The sequence below is a fragment of the Elaeis guineensis genome, chromosome 4, assembly GCF_000442705.2.
Source record: "Elaeis guineensis isolate ETL-2024a chromosome 4, EG11, whole genome shotgun sequence".
Lineage (NCBI taxonomy): Eukaryota > Viridiplantae > Streptophyta > Magnoliopsida > Arecales > Arecaceae > Elaeis > Elaeis guineensis.
In genome coordinates this window covers 103,711,832-103,730,844 of record NC_025996.2, presented here as the reverse complement: position 1 = coordinate 103,730,844, position 19,013 = coordinate 103,711,832, and the positions used below count along the sequence as shown (strand labels likewise).

The window sequence follows — 19,013 nt, the reverse complement described above, 5'->3', positions numbered from 1 at the left end:
TTAATTCTTAATTAAGTTTTGGGCTGAGGGTTGGGTTTGGCTTTTCAAAAAATAATTTTTATATTAGTAAAATAATTTTACAATATGATTCTACCAACCATATTGTATGTTTGATTCATAATCAAGATACAAGTGAAATAAACATGAAACTACTTTAGATCTAATCTAAACAGGTTCATGTAATTGAAACAATTTCAACTTTAAATAATTTCTTTGCACAAAAATTATTAACAAAGAGATTTTATTTCAGATTTAAACATCTTTTAAATCTAATAAATCATAAATTTAATCTAGATCATATCTAACAAATTTATGATTAAAGATAGATCTACACAAACTAGGACAACCTTTGCACTGTAAGGGGTAAACCTTACAGCAGGACAACCTTGCAGTTTGTGATTGATCTAAAATTTTAATTTTAGATTTAATAATTAGATTATAAATTAGATCTAATCTAAGAAATAATCTAAGCATGTATAAATAATCATGTAATAAAGAACCTAGGCTCTATACCAATTGTAGGAACCTTATCTAGGGTTTCAGGGTTAGATCTTAAAATTTTTTCAAGATTATATAGTGGAAGACTAAAATAAATCAAAATTTATTTTCTAAAATCAAAAATCTCTAGATTTAAGATCCTATTACATGATTATTATATAGCATTAAATCAAAAATTAAAATATATAAATATAGCATGAACTACATGTTGATCATATCAACATGTTTCTATACTACATCTAATGTATGTATTAAACAATAGATCAGATCTATTACCTTGCAAGTTAGATGTTCTAACCTTGTTGATCTGGGCTTGAGGATGATGTTGCAAGCCGCACACATGTCCGACCTCTAGGAGTCATCCACACGAGCCCACGAATCTCGATCAGAAGTCCTGCTTCAGGAAATCAGCACAGTATGCTAGTACTGCGCTGATCCTTCTTTGATGGTTGATCAGGTGCCTCCTTCTTCTTGATTTGGACTCTTCCAAAGATAGAAAGTAAAGGAGGAGTTTCAGATCTGAGACGCTCTCAGAAAACTCAAGATGGAGAGAGGAAAGATATGAAAACAAAAATCCTAGAAGAAGACCCTCTTCTTCTTCATATTTTTCTCTCTAGACACCCAAACTTGCGTCTTTTATATCTCCACGATCTAAAGGTATTTCTCTCTGATTTTTGGATGGCACAAAGGTCTCTCAAATCTCTAACTTTTTCTAAAATTTTACAAAGAAACTCATCTTATATAGAGAGATATGATAGAGTCCTTGTCTAGGTCAAACACCTAGTCAAGGCTTATCCAAACATGGCAAGTTAAGGGACGCCCAACTCTTGAGCACCTCCTTCATATTTTTATGCATGGATCACCAAAAAAGGGTTCACAATGTATACCCTAAAATCCATAAAAATTCCAAAAAAAATTTGGATAAATTCGATGCAAAATTGAAAGAGTTTTGGATTTCTAAAACTCTATCTCATATAATTCGAAATCCAAACTTATTCCTTTTAGATTTGATCCAAACCACCTTCCATGTAAGAAAGAAGAGAGGAGACCTTTTGTGAACGTGGGAGAGATCTAGGAGAGGGCTTTTGTCGCACAAAATAAGTGAAGATTGGCGTTGAATAAGAGAGAGGGCATAGAGAAGGATTATGTGGCGCAAGGTGGAATCTTAGTCTTACTAGGATTCTGTCTTATGACTTGTTTTAATTTGGTTTCCCAAACCAAATCAAATTAAAATTAGATCAACCCAATTAAAATAGGTCTTAACCCAATTAAGAACCTAATTTAATCAGATTAAATTAGATTTAAATCTGATTTAATTTTTTAATCAAATTAGAAATTAGATTGACCCAAGTCCTAGTTGAACTAGGACTAGTTTTTCCTTGCAATTGGCTTATCCAATAAACCAATTGGACTTGATCCAATCAAGCCCAAACCAAATTAATTAAATTATATTTAATTAGACTTAATCTTAGCCCATTGGCTTAATCAAATTAAGCCAATTAGCAATCGAATTGCTAATCGATCCTCCTGCAATACTTGCACTGGGTTAAATGTCAATCGTATTGATTATTTAACCCTAGAACGATTCTTAATCATTGATCAACCATCCGATCGGATCATGAACTCTAATGTGTGTGACCTCATAGGTCCGAACCTAAGCCGGTAGCATAGGAATAAATTTTATACCAATCGAAGTGACCATCTAGTAATGGTACCCGACGATCGGATAGGTCGAATGTGTAAAACAACATCCTTAGAACCCATGCGGATATAGTTTTCATATAATTCATCTCCTTGACCAAAATGATCATAGGACATCCCAGAGTTGAACTGTCAACTCTGATCAGGTTGTCCACATTGTATTTCAAAATATCAAATCCATCTGATGGATTATCCTGGCCAAGGTTTTGCTAAATTGAAATACAGCGACTCATTCTTCTCCAACTCTTGGAGTGGTCAATCCCATCTCGATCACACTCTGACTTCGTAAGTACTTGACTGTGCCCAGAAGCCTTCCATCCCTGAATTAGAAATTCAGTTAGTCCAGTACCAAAGCACAGTGAGTTGCTTGCAAGTCACTGAGATGATTTCAGGTCTAAGGGACACTTATACCTATATCCCATCAGAGACATTCTCGATAGTAGAATACTCTGGAGTTGGTCACGTTCAATGATGATGTACCCTTACATCTCACCTGTATGCCATACCAGTGTCTCCACACTCTTTGGTTAAGAGGACAACCAACCCATATGGCCTACAGCGACTTATGCTCGATAGAAGCTGTTGTCCTTATTAACAGCCTATCATTTGATCGTGAACAGTTTTAAGGACTAATCGATAAATCTTCTCTTTATCGAATCTAAATAGTCCTAAAGACTTCATCATAACAACGGAGTTCATTAGAAGATGAAAGCTTATGATGAAAATGCCAAATATATTTTATTTATTAACAAATCAATTACAATACTTGGTTGCTCAACCGTCAACAGCTTGATGATTGGCTTTTTGGGACACATTTCCCAACATTCCTTCCTTTTTTTTTTTTGTTTTGGGCTTTGGATTCGTTGCTTGGGCCGGGCCTCACATTCTTCCCCTCTAAAAGAAATTTTGTCCTCGAAATTTTTTTTGCCTGAGTCTTCATAGTTTCTTACTTGAATCTCATCCACAAATATTTCAATATTCTAATTCTTGATATAAATTCATTCTTAAATCATTCCATAAGGAAAAAGTAAATACATCAAATATTGATCTGAACGGAACCATCCATTTTCTTATTTATCAAGATCACCATCTCAAAGATTTTCAATGTTTCAAGATTTCAAAATTATGATCTTATTTTCTATAAAAATTAATATTCAATATCTCATGACTCAAATTAAAATCAAATCTATCTCTTGTGAATAAAAAAAGGTCAATGTCTCTATTCTTGCATAAGAACTTCATTCATCATCATTCATTTATTTATTTATTTGTTTTAAAATATTAACCACTCTTAATTTCAACCCATCATAAGATAGAAAAATATACTTCTATGAACCATATGATAACATCCCAATCAATCAAAATTCAAAAATATTTTCTTTTATTCGTACTTTCAAAGGTTGAAGATTTATCATCTCATTCTTAAACTTTTGATATTTTAATTCTCGATACAACTTCATCATTAAGTCATTTCATAAAGATCAGTATCATCATTGTTGATTGAATCAATATCACTATTTCTAGTCATCGAAATTTTCTTACTCAAACCCTCAAACTCTTAAATATTCTAATTCTTGAAGCAAATTTTATCATTAAGTCATTCCATAATAAAAATCAATAACTCAAAAATTGATCTAAATCAAAACTATATTTTTCTTATAATCAAAATCAATGTCTCTATTCTAAGTAAGTATATCAATTTTCTTTATCTAAACATTAACAACTCTTAATTAATCGATTCATTATCAAATTATGAATAACTCCAATCTATCTTTTGTAGAACAATCGTCAATATCAATAGATAACCTCAATCTTTTCCATTCAGTCTGAGAAATAATAATGATCAAAAGAGTTCTAACTTCAAATTTCATTATACCCTGGAGATAAATATTTGAGTATAATAATCTAAGATCGAAATCATCATTCGATAAACAATCTCAAATTCTTTCTAATAAATAGAGAATTATAAAATTTAATTCTAGGATAAAAAAAAATTATCTCTAAATATTCTAAATCTAAAATCAAAAATCAAAGGTCCACTCATCCTAGAATTAGGATGCTAATTATTTTTGTAGCATAGTAGGTGGAAGCTCTACTTTTAAAAATCATATTAGGATATCTAAAATAATTCAAATTTTAAAATATTATTCTTTCTAATATCCATAAATTTCTCGTATCAAACCATATCATCTATCATAATTTTTTAACTCAAAGGATCAACATTCCTGACTTACTCAAAATAATCCAAATTACCATGCTTTCGCTGCGCACTCTGATCTAACAATCAAAATTTCTTAGCTTTTCCATAAAAAATTTGATCAAATTATTTCTTTACCTTATCAATAGAAAAGATCTAAAATTTCAAATTTCAATTGAAATCAAAGATTAACTTTCGATTCTCATTCATATCTTTACTGGTATACAATAATTTTGATTAACCCTTGAGTCCAATATCATATTTAAACCATCATATAGATTTACTATAATCAATATGAATCAAATCTCAATTCTCATATCAATTCGATTCGATAATTTTCAAACCAAAAATCCTTATAAGTCAAATTAATGAAGAAAAAAAATCTTTCGATACTTCACCAAATTTGGACATAATCTTAATATATAAGAACTTCAAATCATTATTTTTTTTTAAAATTTCTATCATCAGGATCTTCAATATCTATCAAATATCCTTTCATAACAATCATACAAGCTTCAAAAAAATCAAATCTCCATTTAATAGTAGATTCAATTAGGGACCTCGTTAACAAAAGCAAAAGAACTCCATATCAATTTCTAAATCCAAAATTTTTAAATTGTAAATTCACATGGATCCCTTAATTTGAAATAAATATAAATCAGATCTTAATCTAAAAAATATCAACCTCAACAATAATATCAAAAAATCTCTTGATCAACTTAGATATGAAATCTTTAAATTGAAATTTCATACACATCAGGTAGTCTCTAAGAGACATAATAAGATCTATTTTCTAGATCTAAGGATGATGATTAAAGATTCCAGTACGATAAATATCCTACAATCTCAAAATCAATTTCATCAATAAGAAATAGACTTCTTTGCAATATCTCCAAATATGCATTCATCCTAATATGCCACTTTATATATAATCCATATACCAAATTCAATTTCGATAAATATTCCAATCAAGCATCATAAAAAAAAAATTCTTAGCCCATTCTGGAATAATATTTTATTATCAAATATTTATCTTGCCAATAATAGTCAACTTCTCAACTAGAAGTAATATCATAATATTATTTTCACATCGAATTTGAACTTACGATTCACTTGAATAACCAATGATCAAATTAATAATCACAATGCATAATAAAATTTTATGTCAATCCTTTTGTGATTACTTTCGATCAAGATCTAACTAATCATATCATGATCAATAGATCATCCATCATATTTTAAATTCTATATGTCATAATCTCTTGCGATTTTTTTATACATAATGTCAATGTTTAACCAAAATTTTTAAATATTTTCCCACTACAATCATCAAAGATCTACACTATAATGTCCCTAGTATCTATCCACTTACACCCATTCTATATCTGATTCTATGTTTCATAATTGATCCACTTATGCTCTGATACCACTTTAATTGTCACGCCCCCGACCCGAGATTGTGAATCGAGGGTCATGGCAACCACCGCATACTCATAGAAAACTCTTCCTATAAGCATGCAAGGCATCTTATCATGTTATCTTAAACCAACAGTGGAATAATTAGTCAATAATTTAAATCTAAAACATAACGATCTAAATTTTTTTTTTTAATATCTCAATAAATTCAACAATGATTCATAGTCCTTACATCAATTCAATAAGCCTTTCAACCTAAAATAAAAGTATGAAGATTCTGCTTCTGATCACTCTTCCATTCATATCTTGTATCATCTTAATTCTTCAACATCTGTAAAAACAGTAAATAGGAGGTAATGAGCTAGACAGCCCAGTAAGTAATGATCACTTTTCAACAAATTTCATCAAATATTTAAGTAAATAATATTTATAAAAAATAAGCATATATAGTTCATTAATTCGAAATCAATTTCAATTATGCAATATAATTCATGCCTAATTCATTTCTTTTTCGAAAATTCAAATTTCTTTCCAGATTTCAATTTCTTTTGTTCTTCAATTCTTTTCGTCAACCATGAGCTATGATCACATTTTTCCTGTGGCAGGGTCATAATACCGCGTATCTGCTTGCGGTGAGCTGCAAATCATCTGGCAGCCATGTCCTTTGAAACCGCTGGTCTCGCTGGCGGTTTGTCGCTGGTCTCTCTGGCGACATGTCGCTGGTCTCACTGGCGACATAAACCCTCAGGACAGTCAATTGCCAACGTATATGCCCCCATTGATGGGGTCCTTTACATAGTCAGGTTATCAATTCATAATATTTCTTATATCATAATTCTTCATAAATCATATTTCATATTCTAATTTCGATAATAAATCATATAATCATGTAGTATCGAAATCAATCAATATAATGCATCATAAAATCAATATGTTCAATCATGCTTCATCATAACATTTCAAATAAGATATTTTCATAACAAAATACCATTCATTCAATTCATGCATCATTTCACAAATCATGTCAGAAAAATATATTATAATTTATCGATAAATATAAAAAAAGTGAAACATTACTTACCTCGAATGCATTCTAATAAATCCACATAATTCTATAAATTTTCTTCCAAAAATTCTATTCGTAGATCATATCGCGATATCCCATGATCAAACATCCACAATCCTATACAGAATCAATTTCAATAATTAGAAAGAATACGAATACCATATTTCAACGGTTTAGATTGGATCCGATCATCTAATTTCATCTAATCAAAATCTAATTAGGACCTAAATGATCCAAAATTTGACTATCAGATCAAATCGGATTCGAAGTGATAGGACCGAGGTTTCTTCATTGATTTCATAAAATCAAGTAGAGAGAGAAAATACTAGTTCAGGCTGAAGAGAGAGAGGAAAGAGAGAGAAACTCTCTTTCTCATATTTTATTATTTATATCATTATTTATTAATTAATTTATAAATTTTTCTTTTCTTTTCTTTTCTCTCTCTCTTTCTTTTTTCTTTTTCTTCACGGAAGAGAGAGAAGAAAATCCTATTTATTATTATTATATTATTATCATTTTATTTTTCTTCTTTCTTCTTTTTTTTCCTTTTTCTTTTTTTTCTTCTTTTTCTTTTCTTTTTCTTTTCTTTTCCTTCTTCTCCTTTTCTTTTTCTTTTTCTTTTCCTTCTTCTTCTTCTTCTTTTTCTTTTCTTCTTCCCGTGGGCTTGTTTTGGGCTGAAACAGGAGACCGTGAGGTCCCCTCATTGGGTGACCGACCGGCGGCGCAGCCGGCGTGGGGCGGCCATCGGCAGGAGGGGGTGACTCGCTGATAAGAAGAGGGCCAAACCGGTGGTCGGCGGTGACCACTGGCGATGGCAAAACGGCAAAAAAAGAAAATTCTTCCGCAACAAAATCCGGCGACTCCGGTCGCCGGCGAGCATGCACATCGGCACGGGAAGGAAGGGGGAGAAGAGAGGAAGAGGAGGAGGCTTACCTCCGTCGTCGGCGAAGCTTTTTCGATAAGAAATTGGATGGCACAGCGACGGGTCTCTGTGAGGAATTTCCGACGATTGCCACCGTTTTGCCCCGGGATTTCTCGATGAGAGGAGAGAGGAGGGTTCTCCTCCTTAAATAGAGCCGGAGGAAACTTATTTCCGACTCTGATTAGGAGCCGGTGAACGGAGGAAGAAGACTCCCTTCGGGAGTTCTTCTCCTCTGTTTTCCTTCCTTTTTTTTTTTTTTGTTTTGGGCTTTGGATTCGTTGCTTGGGCCGGGCCTCACATTGGGGATGGAGAGTGTAAAAGCAATTAGAACACCTATGAGCCCCTCATACAAGCTTGAGAAAGATGAAAATAATAAAAGTATTGATCAAAAATTTTATAGAAGTATAATTAGATCTTTACTTTATCTTACTGCAAGTAAACCAGACATAATGTTTAATGTATGTATGTGCTAGATTTCAACATAATTCTAAGGAGTCTCATATGCTTGCTATTATAATTCTCAAATATTTGATGGATACTCAAAATTTAGGCTTATGATATTCTAAGCATACTTCAATTGATTTGATTGAATATCCAAATGCTGATTATGGTGGATGTAAAATTAATAAAAAATATATCAATGGAATATGCTAATTTGTAGGATTGAACTTAATCTTTTGATTTATCAACAAGCAAAAGTCGATAGCATTGTCCACGGCCAAGACCGAGTACATTGCAATTGAAAATTGCTATACTCAAATTCTTTAGATTAAGCAACAACTTAAGAATTATGGTATTGAACAAAATAAAATTCTCATAAGATGTGATAATATAAGTACTATAAACTTAATTAAATATCTATTTTAACACTTACAAACCAAACATATTGATATAAGACATCATTTTATTAGAGATCATGTGCAAATAATAATATTATGCTTAACTTTAGATGTATTGATAATCAATTAGTAGTCATTTTTATCAAATCTTTAAATAAGGATAGATTTTGTATGATTAGAAGAGAATTAGAAATTTGTGATCTTTTTTAGCTAATGAGCTCAATCCAAAAAATTTTTATTTGCTCTTTCAATTATTTCTAAATTAATCCTTCCACTTCTTATTAGTTTCTTTGTTTGCTTACTTATGACTATCTCTATTGTATTTGTAATGCAATAATTATGTGGTATCATTCATATTATTATCATTGCTGCTTTTGTGGTATCTTTGTTTGAGTCTTTTTATTGATGATAAAAAAGGAGAGAAAAAAATTGAGCACTTAGAAAGAAAACATAGTTGAGAATTCATGTAAAGAAAACGATGTTGAGAAAAAGAAACTAGAATTGAAGGAGAGCAACTAAAATAACTAGAAGTTTTCAACATTACATTAAGGAAGAGATTAAGTATTTCGAAATCCATATAAAAAAAGAGAGAAGAATGTTAAAACCAGTTTGAATATGCAGCAAATGCAATAGTGATATATGGTGACACTCTAGCCTCCAATACATCCAAGCTCTAGGATGCTCAATTATCCTCTTCCTATAGAGTTAGAAGGGAAAAAAAAAAAAAAAATATATATATATATATATATATATATATATATATATATATATATATATAATTTGGTAAATTGATTTAGATTTAAACTCATATTTATTTCTATAATAATCAGCTTAAATTGGTATCCTAAGTTAATATAGACTTAAATTGCTATCCAAAATAGATCTTCTAAAAGTTGATGTAGACTTATCCTTGTAGAAGTAAAACTCAAGACATACTCAACAAAGCCACAAGGAAAACCAAAAGATCTTGGTTCTCTCTTTTTATTAAACTAAGGTCTTGTAGCTCTATCTTCACAGCACTTTGGTAAAATGATTACAGCCTTGCGTAGAATCCTCATGCAAATATAATAGGAGTTGCCTGACCTCTCTTCAGGCTCCTTTAAAAAATTATAACCTTAAATTGTAGACTCACATTACAGAACAAAATGGATATAATATCAGATTTGATGAATCTCAATTCTATTTGCAAAAGAGAAATTTTGTAAATGTTTACTCATGTATGATTCCTTAAACCCTTGGAACTCATTATCTAATTTATGTAGTACTCAATTATAATGAGAATAAAATAGATAACAACATTTCCACGTTTAATGGGGCTTTTTGTTCCCAATAGAGAAATTAAGAAGAATAACTCTGACAGCAATATAATTTCTCTCTTGGTTGAACTGTGTTTGATGCAATTGAACATCTATTGAAAATCCCACCAAATAATGACAATCGTATTAGTAGTTTGGTATTCAAACTTAGAGAATAACAGCTTTGATAAATTATTTTCTGGATCAATACGCTCAATATTCATCTTTAAAAGGCATCTGATGTATTACATTCTCTTGCAATAGAACCAGAAAACTTTTGTTAAGGAACACTTGGTGGGACAAGAGTATGACGACGGACTAATTCTTTTTTTAGCACAAAGGTGACCTTTGGACAATAAAGTCATTATCGTCAGAAGCTTCAACTGGTTTTAGAGGTAAGCATTGCAGCGTTGCCCTGCTCATCCAAGGATCTAATGGTTCAGAATTTTGGCCTTCAGACATTTTAAGACATTTAACAATTTTGTTGAGAACCATAAAGAAATGACATCTAACTAGTTTGAATGGTTAGCAATAGTGATATATGGTGACAGCAGCGGTAGCAGCAGTAATTTTGCCATATCAATATGAGAAGTGACTTATTAAATTATCATAAAGCCACCCCTGTAGTTGATATGCCTGGCACTTTAAAACACATTTTGTAGCAGTGGTGTTAATAAAATTGTCATATCATTATGAGGGTGACTTATTAGCTTATCATAGAGAACCATCCTCGTAGCTGCTGAGCGAAGCACTTCAAAACACATTTTGTGCATACAACATCTCTGCTTAAGAGTATTTAAACTTGTCTTAAATCCTTCAATCAGAACCTTATTCTCCAATATCTTGCTGCGTTAGTGCTCATAAATAAATATAAATTTTAGCTTTGCAGTGGAGAACCACCCCTTCAGCTGATATGCCAAGCAATTTAAAATACCTTATAATATACATCTCGGCTTGAGAGTGTAGAAAATTGTTTTAAATCCTTTAAAATACATTATAATATACTCTTGCATCCACGCTGCATCAGTGCTCATAAAAAATATAACTTTCTGATGTCCTTATGAGAAGCAACAAAATTATCTCAATCTTAGAGAACCGCTCTCATATGTCAAGCACTTTTGAATATATTTGTATTGACAGAATTTCAACTTGAAAGTATCTCAATTGTCTTAAATCCCTAAATCACGACCTCATACTCCCGCAACAAGGACCTTAATTAATCTTGTCCTAGTACCAACTTTCAAAGAATATACATAAAAGAACATTGGAGCGAATAAGCAATTATCTGCAAAAAAGAAAACCAATGAACATAAGCATGGGGGAAAACTCACAATGAGCGGAAATACTGTAGTCCATGGAGGCAATCCACAAAATGAATGATGACCTAAAACTTGTTTTGGAAGCCCTAGAGAGTAGAATTCTTTGTTTTCTTTTCACGCTGATGAGTTATCAGGAGCTCAGAATGTGAACTATCTAGGTACATACTTTCTGCAACTTTTGGCAGCAAAATATTACCTGGCACTGCAATCTCAGCAACCCATGAATCAGTCATGATATATCGATACAAGCACATATGATAATCAATCCTTTGCATACATTTACTATCTAGAGTAAGAAAGCAAAAAACAAGAATTATGTGAGGTGCAACGGGAAATAGGAAGGACAGACATTCCGTGCTTGGACTTGGAGAATGGACGGATGTCAGGTGCAGGGTATGTTGCAGGAGAATGCATGGGCATAGCAGGCTGTTGGGTGAATGAAGAAGATAATGGGATCGGGTGACTGGCGTTAAAGAATAAGGCAAAGAAGAACCAGGAATATGGAATGAACCACAGTATTGAATGAGTATCTAATTGAAACAGCCCAGTCGAACTGATCTGCTCAATTCAGCAACTGGATTTTGGAACCCACCCCCGCTCCCAAAACCCATCCCCTATGCTCACAATTTCTGGTTCCTTGTTATTGCAGTAATATACAAGCTAAGCCTTGTCCAACTATCAGTCCGAGGCATCAAAACTATAAATAGTATCAGTGAGACAGTGACTGGCCTAAAGAAGAGAGCAGAAACAAAATAACTTAACAAGATCTGCTCAATTCAGCAACTGGATTTTGGAACCCACCCCCTATGCTCACAATTTCTGGTTCCTTGTTATTGCAGTAATATACAAGCTAAGCCTTGTCCAACTATCAGTCCGAGGCATCAAAACTATAAATAGTATCAGTGACTGACCTAAAGAAGAGTGTTCGGAAACAAAATAACATAACAACACTCAAATTTAGATCAACAAAGCACAATGAAGTTGGAAAGCACAGTTCAAGCCAATTCTGAGAGAACTGAAACACTTGAGAATTTCCTATTAGCTAGTGACCTTCCAGTAAACACTTCCATATATTATTGAACCATGTTAAGATCATTAATGATCAAAATCCTAGCATTTTATCGTTCCTGAATGGCAGAGGGAAAAAGTACACAAACGCAAGGTACAAAGAGATCAAAATCAACTACTAATTTAGTAGGTACACAAAGCTAGAGTCTGGCTCACCATAATAATTAAAGGAAAAGGCACCTTACATTTAAGAATAGGAGAAGATCATCAATAGAAGGGACCATTGCTTGGTTCAATGGTAAAAGGCTTGATCTGACAAGTGAAATGGTAAGGTTTGAGTCCTGGAACAGCCATGGTGTGCCAAAAAAGCCAATAGTTAGGTATTTCACCAGTTTACCCCTTTCAGGACCCTGAATTGTCAGGACCATAACTGCACGATGGCTCTTTAGAAGATAATTTACAGCTTTAATAACAGCAACAATGACATCAACTACCCAAATTCATTTTCTGATGCTATGTTCAGTTTAAGAAGCTGATTACATTTCACCACGCAAGAGAAAAGTGCAATTCAGGAGTATCAATTAGACATGTACCATTTGTCCACTATAGCAAGATCTTGCAAAGAGAGGGTCAGGGAAAAAAGAATCCAAAAGGAAGACTGCACCTCTCAAACACCTTTAACAAATTAAGACCAACCACGCCCACTTCATAACTCAAAGACTGCAAAAGTGTCAGAAAGAGAATTATGAATAACTTTAACCTTATTGTCAGGCAATACATCAGCTGCTAAAATGTAGTTAAGGATAAATACTATTGTAGATTGACAGAAGACTTACTTCTAGATCTTGCTACAGCAGTAAATTGCTGTGAAATGAGCAGTCGCATTATAGAAGAGGGAAAAACAAAATAGAAAACTAAGAAAAAGAACAGGGGACAAAAAAAAAGAACAAAGGGAAAATTAGATTGAATATGAAGAACAAGAAGAAAGAAGGGAAAGGAAAAGAGGCCTGCAGAATTCTTGATCTCAATTATGAGCAAAATTTCCAAAGACCTCCTAAAAGCCAGCTAATAGATCCTATTAATTGGAGCTAATAGAGCCTATTAATTGGCTAAAAAGAATACCCCTCCTACCCCTACAAGGATTGAACTAAACAAAGCCATAAAGACAATAAAACCACCTAGTGAATAGCTAACTGCATAAGGATCATGAATTAGCCAAGATGAAGATAATAAACCATACAACAAATAACCATATCCGGCAGACTCTTTCACAACCGACTTTTTTGCATCAATCCCATTGGTTAGCTCTCTGAACACTACAACCATGTTAGGCAGCATAAACTGTCCTAGCACCAAAAAGATGTAGCCTTGCAGACAAATAAAGATGCATTAAATAACAACAAATTTGATTGATATCTACCAAGAACTGCCCAAATTAGATATGATTAAATCTGAATCAGCTTGCATTTTTCAACCTTGCATAACTTGCATAGCAAACTAGCCTCCAAAAGAGCCCTTGGATATAAAGAGTATACAAGAGTTGCAATACTAATCTATCAGATCAAATTTTGAATCAGGTGCAACAGTGGCTAACTATTGTATCTCATCAAAATAGGCAACAGGATAAAAGCAAATATAATCTAATTAAGCAGCAATGAACTCATACATAACAGCAGTATCCCATAGGATTAAGCTGTGAACAATTAAGAGAGGGATTAACAAGAAAATAAGTAAAGATGAACAACAGTAAGAAGCAGAAAAGTGAAGAACCACAGATATAGAAAGTGCAAAGATTAGGTAAAAAAAGAAGATTAAGAAGAAAATCAGAGAAGAATAAACATGATCAAAGAAAGATAAAAAAAGAAATAGAGGACAAGAGAAAAGAGAGATGAAATTATGAATTAATTCGGTAAAGCAATCAATCTATGTTATTCTTCTGGTAGAAGGTTGACTGTTTTCACTTGCATCACGGATTTTAAGAAAAATGCACCCTTACTTTAATCCCTTTCATCAAAAAGGGAAAAAATTTTCACCCTTGAATTCTATAGAAGATTTAGCTCCCTCCAATAGCAGTTAAGCTTTTTTTGACAATGAGCTGCATTCCCCTCACAGTACTAAAGTCTCTAAATTTATTCAGTCTTCCTGTTTTTTAGAACTTGGAGCAGTTGACTTTCAGACTTTCATAATGAAATTAACATGATGAATAAAATCATGTCAAAAAAATTACCAAATGATTTATTTCCCTTGTTTTCCCGATAACTACCATTGTAATGTCTGTTAGTAACTCAAAGTAATTCACATGTCACACCATTGTGCTAGCCTGGTCCATCTTCTAATTGCTGCCAATGGAGTTTGCCTCATTAATGGCATTGAAACAAGTCTAGCCTCCCAGAACAAGGAAAATGAGCTGCTCGACTTGGACAGGAAGAGAAAGGCCAGAAGAAAACAACAGCAATCTTTAACAAACTCTTGCTAGGAAAACCACAAACCCAGCTGTAGAACAAAAATATACTGGCAATGAATATTATTATCAGACGTAGAACAAAAGAAATCACTTAGTTAAGATTTTGATCAGTTTTGAAAGAATGCAATAGTGCACCTCTAATCGACTACTAAAGTGACTACCAGATGTCAAAAATGAACATTGTCCTGTAACGTTAAAGTCATGCAGTTTCAGCTTAACTGAACTTAGTGCTCAGAATCATTCATCACATATCAGACATTGTAACTCATTAGAAGAAATAAACCATAACAACAAAGTTATGCACTCAGCCCAATGACAGTTGCACCACACCTCCATTGCTAATTTAACTTCAAACAGCATCAAAACATTAAAACCAAAGAAGAATTTGAAGCCCAAATGATTCGTCATGTATTGAATTTACCATCACATGGCAAAATAAGAGTAATGTCTTTGAGAACAAAGTTACCGAATTATTATATCCTATATAGGCCTTTGAGCATTCAGTCTAAAATATCATTGCTGCAAAATTTTTGAAACAATGTGGCATCATCCTACAACAATTCCTCGAGCAAGAGAATCTCACCTCTCTCCAATTATTCCTGCTTTTTTATTTCGGAGCATGCTAAAAGAAAATATGACTTCAAATCTCGGAATCTCCAGTCCCGAAGAGCTTCACCCTTGAAAGAGGTGACTGCAAGTAGGCATCCACCTCAAACTTCTTTGGTGAAAGCTCATGATACTTTGAGAACTTCTCCCTCGCTTCCTTGTTCCGATCCAACAGGCTATAAATCACCCCTTGGCAAAAGTATGGCCTGTAGTCCTTGGGGTCCTCCCTCGCCAACTCCTCATAGGTTGATAGAGCCTCATCAACATTTTTCTGCAAGAATTGTATCTGGGCCATGATCAGACGCACATCCCTCGCTGCCTTCTCCTTCTGCTCGTCCCTCGCAAGCTCCAGAGCCCTCTCCAGCCGTTCAATCACCGAATTCCCCTCGCCACACCGGTCCATGAGCACCGCGTTCTCAAAGAGGGCCTCGAAGGAGAGGGGATCGACGGCAAGGATATCCTCGAAGAGCCTCCGGGACTCGGCGGCCTCCCCCATCTCGTTGAGGATCCGGGCAGCGAGGAACTTCCACTCGGTCTCAGCCGGCTGGGCAGCCATCAAACGTTTGAGGATCTCCATGGCCTCGGAGTCCTCCCCCTCCTCGAGTTTCTTGTAGAGAGTGGTCCGGAGGGCGCCCACTGCCTCGGAGTTGGATTCCAGAAATTGGGTGAGAGTCGAGGAGTCGCTTTTCGTCTCATCTTCAGTGGCTTCGGTTCTCTCGTCGGTCGCCGGGGGAGCAGAGTGTTCGGCCCTGGCCCGCGATGGCGAGGAGAACTTGCCGGCGAGGAGCGCCGCCGTGGTGGCGGCGAGGACAAGGGCGCCGGAGGTGGCGGAGCCGATGGTTCGAGGGATGGGATTCGGGGGAGTGGAGCTGGATGAAGCCTTAACGCTGGAAGCCCAGGAAACCCTAGATTTGGAGAGGAACGGAGCCTGGAAACGGAGGGCTTTGGGAAGGAAGGAGGGTTTGAATGTCGAGCGGAAGGTGGAGAAGAGGATTCCCTCGGCGTGGATGGAGGTGGCAGATCCGGTGAGCGAATCCATGGCTAGGGTTAGGGTTGGGGTTTTGATGGATTTGGGAGGATTTTTATGTTTTTGGTAAAAAATTGGGGAGGGCCTTTGATGATGTCTTTTTGTTTGTTTGTTTTTTTTTTTTTTTTTTTCTTGGTAAGATAGATGATGCCTTTCGGACGTAGAGAGAAAAGAAGGAAGAGCAAAAGGACAGGACGGTCACGAGAATGCTCCAGATCTGGAGTTTTTAACGGGAAGGGCACCGGGGGAATTTCGTAAATAAGAGCAGTGATGGGGTAGGTTTTGCAATACATTATTTCAAATTGAAGGGGTAGGTGAGACCGGATGCATTGGAAACTACTAAGCCCAGGATTTTGACGGCCGAACGGTCTCGTGGTCAGTCAGCAACGGTCACCGCCTCGACTGCTTTTATTTTTCTTCTTTTCCGTTTGTTTTTCTTTTATCTTCGTCTTGACGTTTAGTTGGTGGACAACAGGAGACTTTGGAAGGTGCGAACGAAGACACGTTCATTTTGCTTTCCGACTTTTTAATCCGTTTATTTTATTCTTCCGGTGCCGCCGGGGTAGCTGGTAAACCTCATAACAGGCCTGGTGGCCCGTCCAACCGGGAAAATCCACCTTAAAATTTAATAAATTTGGACAATGAAAATAGACCCATGAAGATACAAAGATATATTCAATTTAAAAGAAAATCTTTGTATATCATATGTGATGCAATAAAATTAATATAAAATATATCATCAAATCATATTGAAACACATAACCACCGCTTTCCAACGTATATTTAATAGCCCATTTAATACCTATAATTTTATTTTTTTATTTTAAATTTTAAATAAAATATTCCTCTTTTGAAAGAATTATGACATCCCATGATCATATTATGATATTTTATGGTCATATTATGATTTTCTGCATAGAATATCATAATTTTTTTTTCAGAAGTCATAAAAAGAGAAGGACATTTTTGTCACTGAAAACTCATGAAATTTTTTAATGATGAAAATACCTCTCCGTTCCTTATGACATCATGTATGCAGGAAGTTATAATTTGACTACATGATGTCATGATATAGTCACAGAATGTCATAGTTTTTTCAGAAGAAAAAAGATATTTTCGTCATTCAAAATTTCAAACAAAAAGGCGGACTTGCAAGCATTAAATGTGCTTTAGAAAGTGATGGCTATGTGGTCCAATCATACGAGACGTTGTATTTTTTCTATACTGGATGCGAGAGATAAGGAAATTGGACCCGATGGATAGATTTGGGATTGGCTTTTCAAGGTTGGACAAGATCTTAACAACAGAGAAAGTCTTTGGGCATCGTGTGTAGTACAATAAAATTGATGTGAAGTATACTGCCCAATCATATTGGAGCACGTAATGTATTTAATGATGGAATAGATATTTAATGCTACTCAACTTTTTTTCTTCAATTTCAGTAACGAAAATATCTTTTTCTCCATAGAACAAAAAAAATAATATTGTTATTTTCTGATATCTTGTATGATTTTTTGTGAATATATATAATATCCTGAATCATATATATGACTTTCTATGTATTTATGACATCCTGAACAATATATATGGGTTTTTGATATCTTGTATGACTTTCGCGAATATATATGATATCTTGAATAATATATATATTTTTTTATAAATATATATGATATTCTAAGTAACATATATGGCTTCTTAATGCTTTACATGACTTTCTATCAATACATATGATATCATAAATAATATATATAACTTTCTGTCAATATATATGATATCTTAAATAATATATATGACTTTCTGATATCTTATATGACTTTTTATTGATTATAATAACTAACAGAAAGTCATATAAGATATTAGAAAGTCATATATATTATTCAGGATGTCATATATATTCACAATAAATCATATAAGATATTAGAAAGTTATATATATTATTTAATATATCATATATATTTATAAAAAATTATATATATTATTCAAGATGTCATATATATTCATAAAAAATAATATAAGGTATCAAAAAGTCATATATATTATTTAGGATGTCATAAATAAATAGAAAGTCATATATATGATTCAAAATGTCATATATATTCATAAAAAATCATACAAAGCATCAAAAAATCATTTACATTATTCAGAATGTTATAAAGATATGAAAAGTCATATATATCGTTTAAGATATCATATATATTCATAGAAAGTTATACAAGGTATTAAGAAGTAATAATATATTTTTTTTTTACGTTGCCCAATCAGATAACCCAACAGGAGGGGTGAATTAGATTTTTAAAACTTAAAACAAATATGTGCATAGCTAACCAATTCAAAACTTAGTGAAGTGATACAGTAAGCTAAAAAAGTAAGCACATAAAAGAGAGAAGCCACACACATAAAAATATAGAGATTTTATAGTGGTTCGATGCTCCCCTAGCACCATATCTACTCCCCAAACTATCTTCTTAAAAATTTTACTATAATCTTCTCAAGATTACAATTAGATAGTCTTACCGAGCTCACTATTTACAAATCCAGATGATTTAAATTAGGAGCACCACCCACAATCTTTACAAGTCTTAATCCAAGGCTCACAATCTAATTCAAATACTAGATTCAATCTATCCCTTAGTTTCAGCCCCAGCTGAAACTAAA

The 19,013-nt window shown here is 33.7% G+C and overlaps 1 protein-coding gene across 1 annotated transcript; it reads right to left on the bottom strand.

Annotated features, from left to right (window-relative positions):
• Positions 1 to 15,109: 15,109 nt before the first annotated feature.
• Positions 15,110 to 16,552, bottom strand: LOC105034899 (protein SLOW GREEN 1, chloroplastic). The gene has a single exon (XM_010910218.4). The coding sequence runs from the start codon at positions 16,368 to 16,370 to the stop codon at positions 15,366 to 15,368; it is 1,005 nt and encodes a 334-aa protein (XP_010908520.1). The 5' UTR covers positions 16,371 to 16,552; the 3' UTR covers positions 15,110 to 15,365.
• Between the last annotated feature and the right edge of the window lie 2,461 nt (positions 16,553 to 19,013).